We start from the raw sequence: 15,674 nt of genomic DNA on the forward strand, positions 1-15,674 counted from the left end.
TGCTTTCTATTTTTTATTTTTTTATTAGTTAATACATTATATATACAATGTAATTTACAATAATTATTACAATAATTTACATACATATGTATATATAAAGTAGATATTAAAATAAATATATAATATAATATTAAATAATGTTAAACTCTTAATTAATATTAAATAAATCGTATGATATATTTGACTAACATATCTCTTTGAGAATAAAATTTGGAAAATGTTTTAGTGGCGTGCATTTCTTTTTATTTCTTCTAAAACTTTAATATTAAATACTAGCTATTAATTGCGTACAATAAAAAATATATATTTTTCAGATTTTCTATAAATATTTTATAAAATAAGGATTATCCCTCATCAAGTACATCAGACTATAGCATCACTTACACTGAATCCGATATCACTAGCAGTCGGACACATGTTCGAAGCTAATGTTTTAACTTCATCTTTTCGTTTTTTTCTTTCTAATGATGGCATATTAAGTTTTAGTTTCCTCTTTTTCATAGAATCTTTTTTTCTGCAACAACATCGATCATTATTTGTATAACAGTTATTAATTTTTATTATCATTTTATATACTTTTAATGGCATATACATATGAATATATTATATATTGATCCAAGTTTAGAATCTACTTAAATAAAAGAAAATTTTCTGTATATGTAATAATTGGTGTAAATAATTATACTTTACTATTATTTGCGAAAATTGATTGATTAACAAAATGCAGATATTTTGAAAATTAAAAGCTAATACAAAGATAAATATTTATTCTCACGTACTGATGTTTGCAATCTATAAAGATACCCATCGAGAACAACACCATTATAGCAATGATGATACCGATCACAATTATCACCAACGTCACGATCGCGTTCTCTTCTTCAGTAATAGATACCTCTGATGTGAGCATGTACACTAAAATAATTATTTAAAAAATGCATGTTACGAGAAAGTGTCCTTTGTTTTTTTAATGTGATTAATGCATGTTTCGCTGCGAATTTTCTTTTATGATCGATAGAAATAAATATTATCATCAGCTTAGTCTAGTCTTATTGTTAGTAAAATTTAATTGTTATAAGAAATCGCAGAGAGAAAAACTAACACACGTTAGTGTAGAGCAGCTCTCGTTTCTTGTTTATACGACTTTGCCGCTATATATGTATACGTAAGTTGTATAAAATATATGAAAGTAAAGTTATATAAAATAAAATTTTTCACGATAGCAAAGTCATTTTGTAGATATTTTTAAATTAGTATGTACATTCCTTTTTTATGATCGTATAAACTATATGTAATAATAAAATTCAATATACGCAGAGATAGGAAAACATGCCAATGACTGAACGTCAAAGATTTAATAATGTAATGTAATGGATAAGGAAAAATATTTTTTACGTAATCATGGATATTTGTAAATACACGTATATGTATATGCTATGTACCTACTAATACAGAGATATGCATTATTTGAAATAAATGCATTTAAAATAGAAATACAAAATGTAAAATGTATATATCTGGTATTTTATATTTAAAATATATTTAAATGTAGAAGCCCGCTTATATCGAATTTAAAATATTTTTCAAAAATTATTTTATATTTCCATTTAAGTGGTATTTTTAATACTTATTTTTTATTTCAAATATATTTTTCTTGCAAACTAAAAATTAATAAAAACATTATAATACGTATATAAAACGCAATAATGCCACTAGTGTCAACTCAGCAGCTTCTTTCACTGATTAGTCAAATTATTTTATTTCCTAGAAAAAGACATTTCTATGTGCTGATATGGTATGATAATCAGAGACGAGCAAGTTGAGATGAGAGGCGTTTCTTCCGCATGTTGCATATCTGTGTTTGATACAAGCTAAAGTAACGCTGTTTTAATCTCTCTATGATAAGTTTCACGTGCTTATTTAAAATTTTTTTATGTTATTATTATTAAATATTATTAACAACTTATTAACATTAGGTCAATAAAATGTAATTATATTTAAAATATATTATTATAAAATAAGACGGGTATATATGTTCAATAAGTATAGTAAATATTTTGTAAACTTATATTATGATATTTATAATATAATATTTATATTATGATAAATATTTATAAATATTTATATTATTTAGATTAAAATAATTTCTTCTGTTTAACACGAATGCTGCAACGACGTAACGATGAATATTCATTTTCTTTATTATATCTATAATATAGCAACCAGATATTACTCATATTATAGATAAAAATGGAGCATTAATTTACATTATTTATATGTATTAGCAAATTTTAAAAAACAAAACAACTACATATCTTTATTTCCATTATTAAAACAGTCACAAAGCTTCAAGTTATATATAGATAATTTTAGATAATCAAGTTTTTATTTAACACATTAAATAGTACAATTTAATATTCTATTGCATATTCTCTATTATATACTTCTTATTATTCTTATACATGCATATCAAACTTATATTATACATTTCTTATCATTATACTGGAGCATTACCTTCCGTCGTTGTAATGTTTACGCTGTCATTTATATTTCTCACATACGTTTCCATCTTTGCGTTACCTTTTTCTCGTTTTTTGTTCAATATATACTATATAACGAAGAGAAAAGAAATCGACAAAAGACAAGCAAGCAAGCACATTCGGAATAGTTTCGATACTTCGCGTGTCAATCGGATCGAGATCTTAGGGTAAACTGTCGACCACATGCCTACAGTAGTCGTATAATATACTTAGCGAGGCATCAATGAGAGCGATAAAAAGGCAGGACGAATGATGTCAGAGAGAGAGAGTAACGGAAAGAAGAATGAAGGCGACATGAGAGAGAAAGAAAACATTTAAAAAGTAAGACAGAGTGCTCGTTCATAATTCTCAAAGGAAGCTAGGGAAGAAAGATGAGCGAAAAGAGAAACCTTACGGAAGTATCATAATCACGTAGATAGACATAAGATCCACGAGAGGATCGTGCAATTTTTGGTCCCATTCAGCATTTAGCAAGATTACTTTAGCAAGATCCAAATATCTTCTTATAACATTGAACCGAGCTAATGCTTGCGGTGTGTCTGATAGTTTTTGTATAAAGTCTCTGACAAAAGAGAAAAAATTATACCTATCGTTATAAATTTAAAAGCAAAACTTTATCTAATAGACTTGTATTTACAGATGTAAATATTACAATCATTTATTTTATTTAATTGAATAAATTAATTGTGTTCTGTACATAACTATTTTTTAAATATCTTATATATTATTTGAAATAATTATTAATTAATAATGGTTTTTATGAAAATTAAATAAACTATTGTTACTTATATAATTTATATTAATATAAAATAAAATATATAAAAATAGCACTATACTTATTACAAATAAAATATTATTTGGCATGTGATAAAATATTTTATTACTAACTGTTGGAGTAATTTTGAGTGCTTTTACAAAATAATACTTATTAATATTTTATAAAATTATTACGCCAAACTATCAATTTTAATAAATATTTGTCGTATTTCTTATTGTGTGTTATTTATTTTTATGTAATAAAATACATATACAATATGGTAGTACATTATGATGCATCAGATTTCAATAGATTTGTTAATTTAGTAAGCATGTGATTCATACACTTGTAATTGACAAACAAAATTGTAAATAAATTGAATAACATATATTTAAATAACAAAATAAGAATTTAACTCTACTTATCGTAGATATTCATAATTAAATAAAATCATTATATTTGAAAAATTAATATGCAAATAACGATGAAGTAATTAAGAATAATACAATTTTAAAGTTGTATAGCGTTAATTTATAGTGTTAATTTATCTAATATGTATGTAATTTATTGATGCATATAAACATATATGTGTATGTGCGTGCGATGTGTGTGTATTATTAATTCTAATACTGGAATACTGCTTTTTATGTTTATTAATAATTAAAAATTTATCATTAATGGACATATAAAAAATAATAAAAAATTTCCCTATGTTGTTCATTTATCTTAATGTCTAATATTTATATAATATTAATATTTATATATATAATTGCTACTTTTCTTCACAAAATTGTACAATTGACATATTATATTATACCATAATTTATCTTCCACTTTTGTAATGCGCAAAGGATAAATATGCATCTGCTCCGTGCAATACTCCCATAACACCACTTAAAATCTGCAATACAGATGGCTCATTTTTAATATTCCTTCAAATGACCATCAAGAATGATCAAATGTTATAGTTCCATAGAATTAAAACTAATTTTTCTTTATTAATATAATTTTTGCTTTATTGTTCAACATAGAGATATGCCATATTAAATATTTAAGATTATTTGACAAAAATTATATAATATATATAATTATACGGATAAAAAATTAGACTTCTCTTCGCCAGGAATATTAAAATCCGGGTAACAAATTAATATGACTCGGCAATTAAAATCGTACACTAAGAAAATATGTATGGTCGAAACGTCAATAAACTAACATCGATCTTTTGAAGCCAGTTGTATATTAATTTGTTACCTGGATATATAATTATATATTATATAATAATTCTTTCTCTCATAAATTTATAAAAATAAATAATAACACAAATTAGTAACAGCGTTAAATATGATTCGTTAGTCTAAAAATTAACTTACGTAAGCAGCTGTCATAGCAGGATAAACGTCGAAACCGGGTCTCACATAATACTCAGTCATTAAAAATAATTTTGTAGCAAATGCTAAATAGGATGCTGAGCTTAAATACAGGAAGCAGGCTAAAGAGTTGAACATTATCTCCTAAAATTTAATTAAAAGAATATGTAATATACATAATTTTTACTAGAATATGTAATATACTAATTTTAGTAAAAATTAAAGAATTAAAAAAAATTATTTCATATATTTATTATGTATTTTATAAATATTATAATATTTCCTCTCCACAGATATACTCGTAAGTAATAATATAAACATACGTATGAGAGAACAGAAATATAAAGAGAATAAAATATTCAAAATAATGCGAATTTACTTTTTTAGTATAATATGTTACATCGTTTATATAAATAAATATACATACAAACAACGATGAACGAATTAATCTGTAAGTCTTTTCAGAAATTGTATAACAAGCAAGTAGCAGAGCAGAAGTTAAGAAGCAAGCAGATGCCGTGGTCAGTGATCCTTCAAAAGCCGAACCAATAGATGAACTATATTTCAGACCATAATTGATAAGCAAGCTCTGTATTAATCCACTGATTACCTACAATTAAATAAATTAAATTATGTGTATGCATATCGTATGCATATATAGTATATACATATATATATATATATATATATATATATATTATATTTATAATATATGTATATATTAGTATATATTATATTTATATATATAATTATATTAACATTATAGGATAATAAATATCTATGAGAAATTTTATGATAAGCAATAACGAGCAATCTGAAAGAAAGATAAAATAATTTAAGCAAATGAATATATATATATATATATATATATATATATACATAATCAAATTTTTATTACATATAGCTATACAATCGTTTCCACAGACTTCTATATATAGAAGTCTGTGATCTTTTCTTATGTTTTTTTTCTCAAATTGTACATATATTAGATAATGTACATGTCATTGTAATTACTTACCGTTTCGCAAATTTTTACAATTCCAGGTAATGATTTCAAGAATTCTATATGTATGCACGTGCAACATCTGAAACAGCAGCAACTGACACCGCCTGCACTGTATGTACTAGAAGATGGCATCCTAATCACCGGTCCGGCATTATTTATACCCATGATTCTATATCACAAACAAATTAATTTAATACTCGTTTGTGTATTTTAAATCACACTCATTAAACTGTCTTGTTCATATAAATAGGTATTTTTTAATTAACTCCTTTTACACTAAATATTTACATGCTTTCTTTCTCTCTAAAAAATTAACTTTATTACTAAAAATCTCTCTAAAAAATTGACTTTTTACCATTAGAATTGTTTATTTTTATTTATAAAAATCATCTTTTTAGATAACTTTTTTTATATTTTATATACACAATAGAATTTTATACGCAATAAAATGCGTAGATATTTTTATCAAATATATCTACACATATGTACAAAGACAATTTTTTAAAATTAATGATGTTAAATCAAACTTAAACATATAAAAAGCTGATTAATCAACAGTTTTAGACGCATTAAAAAATAATTTTAAAAAATTATATTGTACATACTTACATAAAAAATTTTTGTAAATTGTAAAATTTTTTGTTCTTCCTGAGAGAATTTTTTAGAAAAACAAAGAACGACTGCGTTCAACGATAGCTTTAAACAGACTGAGAATGTAGGCATATGCATCTACACAGTTTAAATGTGTTCCAACCCCCCGTATAGCATTCGACGCAAGGGAAATTGCCATCTATTTCTGGCTCATGCTACAAAGACTGAATGTTTTGTCTGTTGACTGTACAGCAAGAAGAAACACAAAGCATTCGAAAAAAATAAGATAATAATATTAAATATCTTTCATATATTATTATAATTTTATTATTATTTAGTTTATTTTATTTTATTTGTTTTTCTCTTACAATATATGAGTAAACACAAGTACGTGCTCGTATTTCTCAAAATTTTATGTATAATTATGTTTGTAATTTTTATTTACATAATTTCTTTATTATCAATATCAAGAAAATAATTGATATTTTATTATAATTTAAATGTAAAAAATTTTAATAAGCTAATGCAATATAAATCAAATATAAAAAATTTTAATATATATTGTATGTATATTTTTAGCTATGTAAGAAGAAATAAAAAAGTGCATAATTTATGTGTGTAATTTTAATTTGCTGAATTTCTACTATGCACAAAATTTTAATTTGTCGTATTTCTTTTATGCAAATAATTTTAATTCGCTGAATTTCTATTGTGTACATAATTTTATTAAATTTTTTTTATAATTTTAATTTTCCTAATATTAATATTATTAAATGAGAAATATTTTTATCGGTTCTCAATCTTAATAATAATATATGATATTTTAAATCGGTTAATAGAACCCAAGCGCGAAAAATGAATTCTTCGGAACTGTATCTCTTGGTTTGAGATTACTAAGTTCCATATATAAATTAATATTATTTTTCCTGGGGTTAATTTTACTTTTCCTCAGGTTAGTTTTTTTATAATATTAATTTTTCCTAATATTAGTTTTTAATATTAGCTAATTGAAAAAAGAGAAATCATTGCAGTAATTCCCTCCCGAAAATAAAAAAAATTTTTAGTGATCTGCATTTAAATAATTATACGGATTTTTTACATAATATATATTCAGCTTAATTATATTTATTCAAAAATGTTATTATACAATATTGTATTCAAATCAGATATTTCACAATAAAGGTTTAGTTTGCGATAGCAAAACAATCCCGATTGCAGAAAATTTAAATAGAATCAAATTCAACATTTCTGTAATTTGCATTTTTTCAATTTCTCTCGAATTTGTGATGTATAATTTATTCTATAAATATAGATTAAATTTTAATTTTTAATAATGCGGCATTCGAGCAACGATTCTAACGAGTGTCGAAAAATTCAAACGACGTCAATTCTCTTCATCTGCTATTCTGAGAACAAACATTTTCTTTTTCGCCTACATGGTGTCTCGAACAAATAAGTAATAAATTTTTTTTTATTTTTGGGAGGGAATTACTGCAGTTACTTCTTTTTTTTCAACTAACTAATATTAAGAACTAATATTAGGAAAACTAAAACTAACTTGAGAAAAAGTAAAATTAACCTGAGGATAAATAATACTAATATTAGGAAAAATAATATTAATATTAAGAAAAACAAAACTAATATTATGAAAAATAAAACCAATATTAGGAAAAATAATACTAACATTAGGAAAAATGTATTTTTGGCAAATTCTAATGTATTAAAAATTAATACATAAGTGAGAAATGGCGCGCACATAGCGCGTGCTTTTATTATTCTAATAAAGTTAAAATAATTTGTGTCATCTTTAATAATTTATAGATGTGCAGAGAAAAAATAATAACACAATAATATAATCCGAATCTATAATTGATTAGTTTGTAATTACCAATCAAATTTGTTCAACCTTCTATTTAAATTTTAATAAAAAAATTAATTGAGTATGTAAGATTATAGTTTCGATGATATTAGTATATTTAGCAGACATAAATATTAAGTACACATAAAATAAATATATTTACATTTAGTACAGTGAGAGAAAAAGTTGTTAAATTGACTAAATGCGTGTAACTAATTACTATTGTATTAATTATATATATATATATATATATATATATATATATATAAATATTTAAATAAACTATGTAATATTATATTTAATATGTTGTATTTATTATAATTTAAATACTTCTGTATGTGTTCAATTATAACAAAATAGTAAATAGTTGAACTATTTAGTCAAGTTAACTTTTTTTTAATGTATATAAATATGTAATAATTGTAAGAATCGCAATCACAAGTATAGTAATATAAATATATGTATCGTAATATAAATATATGTATATATTATATATGTATATACCCAGCTAATCATTTCTGCGGAGGCAAATGTAAGCAACAACTTTTGTTTTGTAAAATGGCCGCAGATAAGAAACATATTTTGTCATTACAAACACTGTATAAATTCAGTAAATATTTCCCAATCTGTTAGCAGACTATATTAACAAAGTGGCAATGAGTAGCAAGCAGATCTGTCGAAAGTGTTGACAACAGATTGATGCCAAAAATGCAGCAGATCCTTATTCAGATCTAGGATTTTTCTTCGATTTGCTGAGCATTTGGCGCAAATCTGTCCTCAATTTACGATTGACAAATTTGTTCCCAGTCTGTTGCCAATCTGTCGTCGCACTGTTAGTGACAGATCTGCTCTGGCGTTGCACCCAACTTGATGTTAGGATATACTTTCAACTTTTGATTGCAATTGGAGCGCACTCAAGAACACAGTAGGCCCTGGATTTGCAACCATATTTGGTGGTATTTTGTTTCTCGATTGTTAACAATTTCCAAGCAAATGGTTAGCTGGGTATATATATGCAATAAGAAATTCAAATAATGATTGATTGAGATAATATGTAAATAGATATAATATATTTCTAATTATTTATGTGTGTTATGAGGGGAAAGAAATAATGTTTCGATTGTATAAATTCTTTTACATATAATTGAAATAATTACTATTAAAATAATAACTAAATATTTTTAATGAATATTTATAATTTATAATTTAATTTACAAATCAATATGATTATCGTACAAATTATCATGAAAAATGTAAAAATGCTATTTTAAAGATTTATAAAATATATAAAATAGAGGAATATTCTTCGTTATTTTTCTCAAAATCCGCCAAATATCAAATATTCTTAATCGACATTAAATATTAAAAGTTTATAATAGATATTTAAAATTTATACTATATATATGGAGTTTATATTAAATATGCACATTAATTTAAATAAAATTCTTACAATATTTAAATACAAATACAATATACAAATTTAAAAACCAAACGCAATGAGAGTCATTTGTTTTCACTTTTAAAAATATTGCGATAATTTAAACATTTAGAACCCTCTATAAATGCGAAGAGCAAGAATCATGCTGAAGAGATATATACCGGCGTTTATTAGACCGCAAATCTAAAAATCAACAAATTATTTCTACAATACAATTTAATATAACATTTTAAATGTAACATTATTTCATATATGTATATATTTGTTTTATTTGTTATATATGTATGTATATTTGTTTTAAATTTACATTTATATATACACTAAATTTATATAAAATATAAATTTAACATATAATAAATATACAGAAATATGCACAAATCTATGATTCATCTATTATGATTTTAGAGTTGAAAATTTATACACAGAAGCTAATTTATGAAATTTGTGACACTTTATAATTTGTAATGTATAAATTGAGAATCCAAAAAAAATTATTATTATTATAATTGCTCTATATTCTATACTATCCCAATTTTCATTTCTCGCATTAATTAAGAATTTGAATTTTTACGAATATAATATTATACTTACGGATGCACCTAATAACAATTCGTAGGAATTTAAAACCCGCTTATAATTATTGGCGTATACCAATAGTGTCAATGAGGCCGCAAATAATAATCCAAATGCAATGGCATGATAAAGGAGTTCCTAAAAGTTCAAAATCTTTGATATTAATATAAGCATAATGTTGCATAATAAATTCTTGAAACAATTGTTTTCTTAAATTTCATCTTTTCGATGTTATTTAAACAAATTTTAACGCAATTTAACATTTGTTTCTTAACAATTGTTTTTGATTTATTGAGTCATATACAGGATGTCCGGTAAATATCACTCTACCCGATGTGTGCAGATAGAACAAGTAGAAAAGTTCTCTACCATTTTGCGATCTTCACAATAATTAATGAGGAATCAATTAAAAAATATCGGCCAGTGTTACATGGTCTTTACGCGCTTGTAGACGCGCGAATTAGGTAATCTTTTTAATTAATTTTTCGTTAATTATTGTGAAGGTTGCAAAATGATAAAAGACTTTCCGGCATGGTTTAACCCGCTCTACCTGCACATGATGGGGTATTATTACCGGATGTCCTGTATAAGTATTCTAATAAATTAAACAAAATGTAATAGGTATAATTTTTATATACATGCTCAATGTGTGTGTATGGAATATACTTATGCAAAATGTATCATAAATGGTAGTACAAGCCAAATGGAGATAATTCTTTATATAAAATGTACAAGCCAGAAATATAGAATACAATTTTTACTTACGTAGATCGTTTTAGATAAAATAGATGCAGTAGAAAGGGATATCAAACAACTAAGAACAAGGATGAAAGTGCCAATCATAAAAGTAGTCGTTATGAGAAGAAAGAAACACTCGGCCGTAGATCGAATATAATAAGAATTAAATTCGCTACCAATAATGCCTACGCAAACTATACCCAACGCCTGTTGAAAATAAGATAGAAATATCAATGAAATGAATAATATTGATTTATTTATTTTTAAAAATAAATATAAAGGTTTTGATAAAGTAGATACTAAATATACCTATTAATAATAATAATTTTAATTGCTAATATAGATATACATATATATATATATATATATATATATATATATATATATATGAAATTAACAAAATATATCAATATAAAAATATAATTATTTTATACATATATTTTAAATATTTAAAAATATATTTAAAATTATATTTAAAATAATAAAATTTACGTTACTGATACTATTATCGTAAGTAGATACATATGTGCGATTATAACTAAAAGCGGATGTTACCGCACAATGCGATAAGTAATACTACTCAAAAAGATTACAAGATTTTCTGAATATCTTTTATAAATTATGTATATTAAATTTACAATGTTATTGATTCCTTTATTTAAACGTATCAAATATTTATTTTATTGTTAATTAAAATGTGCACGCGGCAAAATAAATTGTTAAACTTTGAAATTATTTGCGTTTAGAATTATATATATTATAGTATATTGTAATATTGTTAGAAAATAGTTTATTATTAATTAATTAAATTATTTGCCTGCAAAAAATAAATAGATAGAAAAAAATAGAAGTTATAAACTATAGCACATTTTTTTAACATCTTTCAATTGTGATAACTCAGTATAAAAATATATCGTATTAAGATGAATCAAAGCTTAAATTAAAAAGTTTGAACATTTCTATTAATAACTCAAAAGATTGAATTAAGCAAGAAATGTTTTACAAAATGACGGACGTTGCAAATAGATGTTAAGCAATGGGGAAAAATATATTTTTTTAATTTTTGCATAGTTTAAGGAAATCGGTTCCTTTATACAAAAATATATAAATCTTTAAACTCATTTATTTTTCGTAACAAATTCATATTTTAAATATTTTTTCTACAACTTTTTTTGATAAAGTTATACCATCTTAAAGAGAAAATGTTACAAAATAGACTTTTTCTTATAAAATCTGCAATTCAGAACCAAATCGTAAAAATTTTTTTCAAAAATTTAAGATTTTTTTAGAAATTAAAAAATTTTAAAAAATAAAAATCTTAAATTTTTTGCCAATAATAAACAAAAAGAATGCCGATAATAAGCATATTTCTTTTTAAATAAAAGCCAAGTTTAAAATTAATCCTAAAAAAGCGTACCATACATATTTCTTGAAAAACATGTTTTTTTTACTGAATTACCGCTATTTGAAGATGTCAAAAAATTATTCTAATCTTTGGTAGCCTATTTGTTTTTGCGGGTGAGTGTATAATAAATATTTTACTTGATAAAAATATCATAATGAGGATAATCAAAGTGAAGAAATAAATGCATTAATAAAAGTGCATACCAATTGTAGGACCTTTAAAATACCGTTCCAACTTTTTAAATAACCAGTGTTGACGACAATGGTCGACGAACTGGTCGTCACTGTTTGTGTTCTAATTGTCACAGAATGCGCCATTACTGCCTTATTTTAACGTCAATTCTAAAAGAAAGTTATAAAGATAATTAGTTTATATATATTATACATTTATCGTTATCAATCAAGATTTATTTTATTTAACACACACACACAAACACATACATACACACAAATGAAGACACTGATGATGTATAGTAAGTAGGTCAAGTATGACAATGTCAAGTTTTCAAGATATAACTTATATCGAGCAAAGATGTTTTTACTGCTCGTCTTTAGAAAATGGAAATATCATAACTCCTTTCACTTTTCTTCTCAAATTTTGCATTAATATATATGCAATATATATATTTATCTTTAAATATTATATATACGTATACGTATATAAAATAAATAAGTAATATATAAAATAAATAAGTAATAAGAGTATACATATATAAAATAAATAATAAAGAATATATATATATATATATATATATATATATATATAAACATAATATATACAATTGCTTTTCTTTTCATGAATATATAAAATCGAGTGTGAGAGAAATAAATAAGTAAACATAAATTTTATATATTGTATATATATGTATATTACGAAAAATAACAATAATCTGTTTTTCTTAAATAAATAATAATACGATACATGTGTATACGTGTATGCAACAAATGTTTTTAAAAAAATGTAATATAAATAATATTATTCCTTATTAAGATTAATCCTTTCTTTTTTGTAAAAAAGGCGTGCAAAGTCGATTCTTGCATGTATTGTTGCCGCTTTTCGGGATTGCTGATTAGTTGTTTCGATTTACGTTGTGTGTTATATTTGTAGCATTGAACGACTGTCAATGCAAAGGTTAATAATTTGATAGTTATTCAAAATAATATTAAATCACAGCACATAAAATCAATGGCGCGCGCTTGTGTTGTCTAGTATTATAAATAAGCAAGATTAAAGTCAATAAAATTAAATTTTTAATTGCAAATATGTATATATGTTCTTACATGTGTTCTTATATAATGTGATTGCAATTTCGCCAAACTACATGTGCATATTTTGAAAAAAGAATTTTATAAAACTTATTAAAATTTTATAAATTTTATAAAAATAACACAGAAATAGAGATGTATTCTATTGAAAGAGATAGTGATTACACTATTGAGAATTATTAAATCGATGAGATAATCAAGAAAAATGCAAAATTATAACGGAATATCGACAGAAAGCTAAAAGGGAAGAGCGAATATGCACACACACATATATATATATATATATGTATATATAAAAGTACTTGTATAGAGTCATGGGTTATTTTTAAATATCCAGAACAGTGTTCTCAGAACACGAGGGAATTACGTATAAGGTGCGAGTCAAAATTGTACCTATCAATTCGATAAATTCTCATTTAATGTTTACTCAAACACAAAGATATTACAGAATTATCTTTCATATAATCGCCGCTGATTATATTTTATCAGTCTAACAATATTTTTTGCTCGTCTATTTTATTATTGTACATGCATATGCATTTATTTTATTATATTATATATTATATATTATATATTATAAATTAACAAGTCCTATATTATTTTCAAATATTATTCAGTCTATATATTAAGTTTAAACTATAGTTTAATTAGTTTTCGCCCTTTTTATTAATATTGAGAAAATTGATTGAATATTAAATGAGATAAAATTGATCAAATATGAGGCAATATATATATTTATCTAATCTAACATATTGCATATATCATATAATAATTATATAATATCAAATAAATCGTATCATTATGTCAGTATTTTCTTTATAATTTATAAAAATATAAAAAAATTAATAATGATTGATAATAAGAAGCTTTTGCTCTTTTTTGACTATATATATAAGCATTTTATTTAAAAATATAATTTTATGATATAATACTGCAATATATTTGCAGGAGCTTAGCGCAATTATTAGCTAATTATAATTTTTAAATAATAGTTGTAATATTATGTTTAATATATAAGACATAATATTATATGAAACATTATAAAAAAAATAATTTCTCTCTCTCTCTCTCTCTCTCTCTCTCTTTCTCTTCCTCTTTCAAAATAAACAGTTAAATGCATGTTTATAATAAGATTATAATAACATAAATTTTAAGATAACATTAAAAACAACATGAAACACACCATGCGAAAGAATTGTACTAACCTGAAGAAAACGCGTTGTTGTACATTGACTGTCAGCGATTGACTGAAGCGCTGCTTTTAGTATAGTATACTAAAACATGACGTCACTGATGATATCATACACCCGCACACATAGATAATACATATACTTATATGAAAAGTAATAAAAGTGAAAATAAGAAATGTGAAAACATGGAACAAATTTATCAAACATTACAACACATTGTTTTATATCTTATATTTTACGTATAATTTTTAACTGCGTTTATCAGAAACCAATAACCTACTATATGGAAACAATTTTAAAAAATTAAACATGCAATAGTAAAAAAAAAAAAAATTTTTTTAAAATATTTTATACATTAATGTTAATATAATAAAACACATCCAAATATGATAATATGTCGTTGCGTACTTTATTTAGCGTTTATAGTTAAAAAAAATAAATAAAATTTCAGATTTAAAAATTTTTAAAAACGTCTAAAAAAACGCACAAATTTTTCTACACACACTCACGTGCGCGTATCAAATGTATGTGTGTGTGTAATGAATACTACATATATATGTATATGGAAATCAAATATAATGTCTGTGTACTACAATTCTATTACCCAGATAGCCACAGTAATTATTATGACATCATTTTGATGTCAAAATGCATCATTTGCCATCAAAATGATGCATTTTGACATCAAAATGATGTCATAATAATTACTGTGGCTATCTGGGTAACTTTAAACGACATGATGTCTCTACCATTGTATGCCATTATGCATGTATTTTAACATATGTTAACATGGGTAAAGACACATTCATCAAAAATTACAGAGTTACAATACTGAAAATAATGCTATACAATAAACAAACAACAACAATATTGAAATATAATTTCTTAAAAATAAAAAATACATATGTCTATATATAGCCTTTCCTTCATTCGAGGAACGCAA

General features: G+C 23.7%; 3 protein-coding genes across 4 annotated transcripts; all 3 read right to left on the reverse strand.

Moving 5' to 3' along the window:
* Positions 1-151: 151 nt before the first annotated feature.
* Positions 152-3,218, reverse strand: LOC114939208 (uncharacterized). The gene is made up of 3 exons (XM_085483928.1): positions 2,515-3,218; positions 780-915; positions 152-514 (listed from the first exon to the last, which is right to left on the reverse strand). Exons 1-3 carry the CDS (start codon positions 2,567-2,569, stop codon positions 364-366), a joined length of 342 nt encoding a protein of 113 aa, XP_085340054.1. The 5' UTR covers positions 2,570-3,218; the 3' UTR covers positions 152-363.
* Positions 3,219-3,825: 607 nt separating this feature from the next.
* Positions 3,826-5,838, reverse strand: sing (MARVEL domain-containing protein sing). The gene is made up of 4 exons (XM_085483926.1): positions 5,686-5,838; positions 5,095-5,277; positions 4,671-4,811; positions 3,826-4,198 (listed from the first exon to the last, which is right to left on the reverse strand). The coding sequence occupies exons 1-4, from the start codon at positions 5,836-5,838 to the stop codon at positions 4,121-4,123; spliced, it is 555 nt and encodes a 184-aa protein (XP_085340052.1). The 3' UTR covers positions 3,826-4,120.
* On the reverse strand, positions 5,776-15,505 carry LOC146722729 (uncharacterized). 2 transcript variants are annotated; one of them, XM_029313450.2, is made up of 5 exons: positions 14,747-15,505; positions 12,480-12,617; positions 10,899-11,078; positions 10,152-10,271; positions 5,776-5,842 (listed from the first exon to the last, which is right to left on the reverse strand). In XM_029313450.2, the coding sequence occupies exons 2-5, from the start codon at positions 12,591-12,593 to the stop codon at positions 5,825-5,827; spliced, it is 432 nt and encodes a 143-aa protein (XP_029169283.1). In that variant the 5' UTR covers positions 12,594-12,617; positions 14,747-15,505; the 3' UTR covers positions 5,776-5,824. The 2 variants fall into 2 exon arrangements, with proteins under 2 accessions (XP_029169283.1, XP_029169282.1); XM_029313449.2 differs by lacking the exon at positions 5,776-5,842 and adding an exon at positions 9,478-9,743.
* Positions 15,506-15,674: the final 169 nt, after the last annotated feature.

Source organism: Nylanderia fulva, unplaced genomic scaffold, assembly GCF_048542155.1.
Source record: "Nylanderia fulva isolate GAGA-0341 unplaced genomic scaffold, ASM4854215v1 Scaffold28, whole genome shotgun sequence".
Lineage (NCBI taxonomy): Eukaryota > Metazoa > Arthropoda > Insecta > Hymenoptera > Formicidae > Nylanderia > Nylanderia fulva.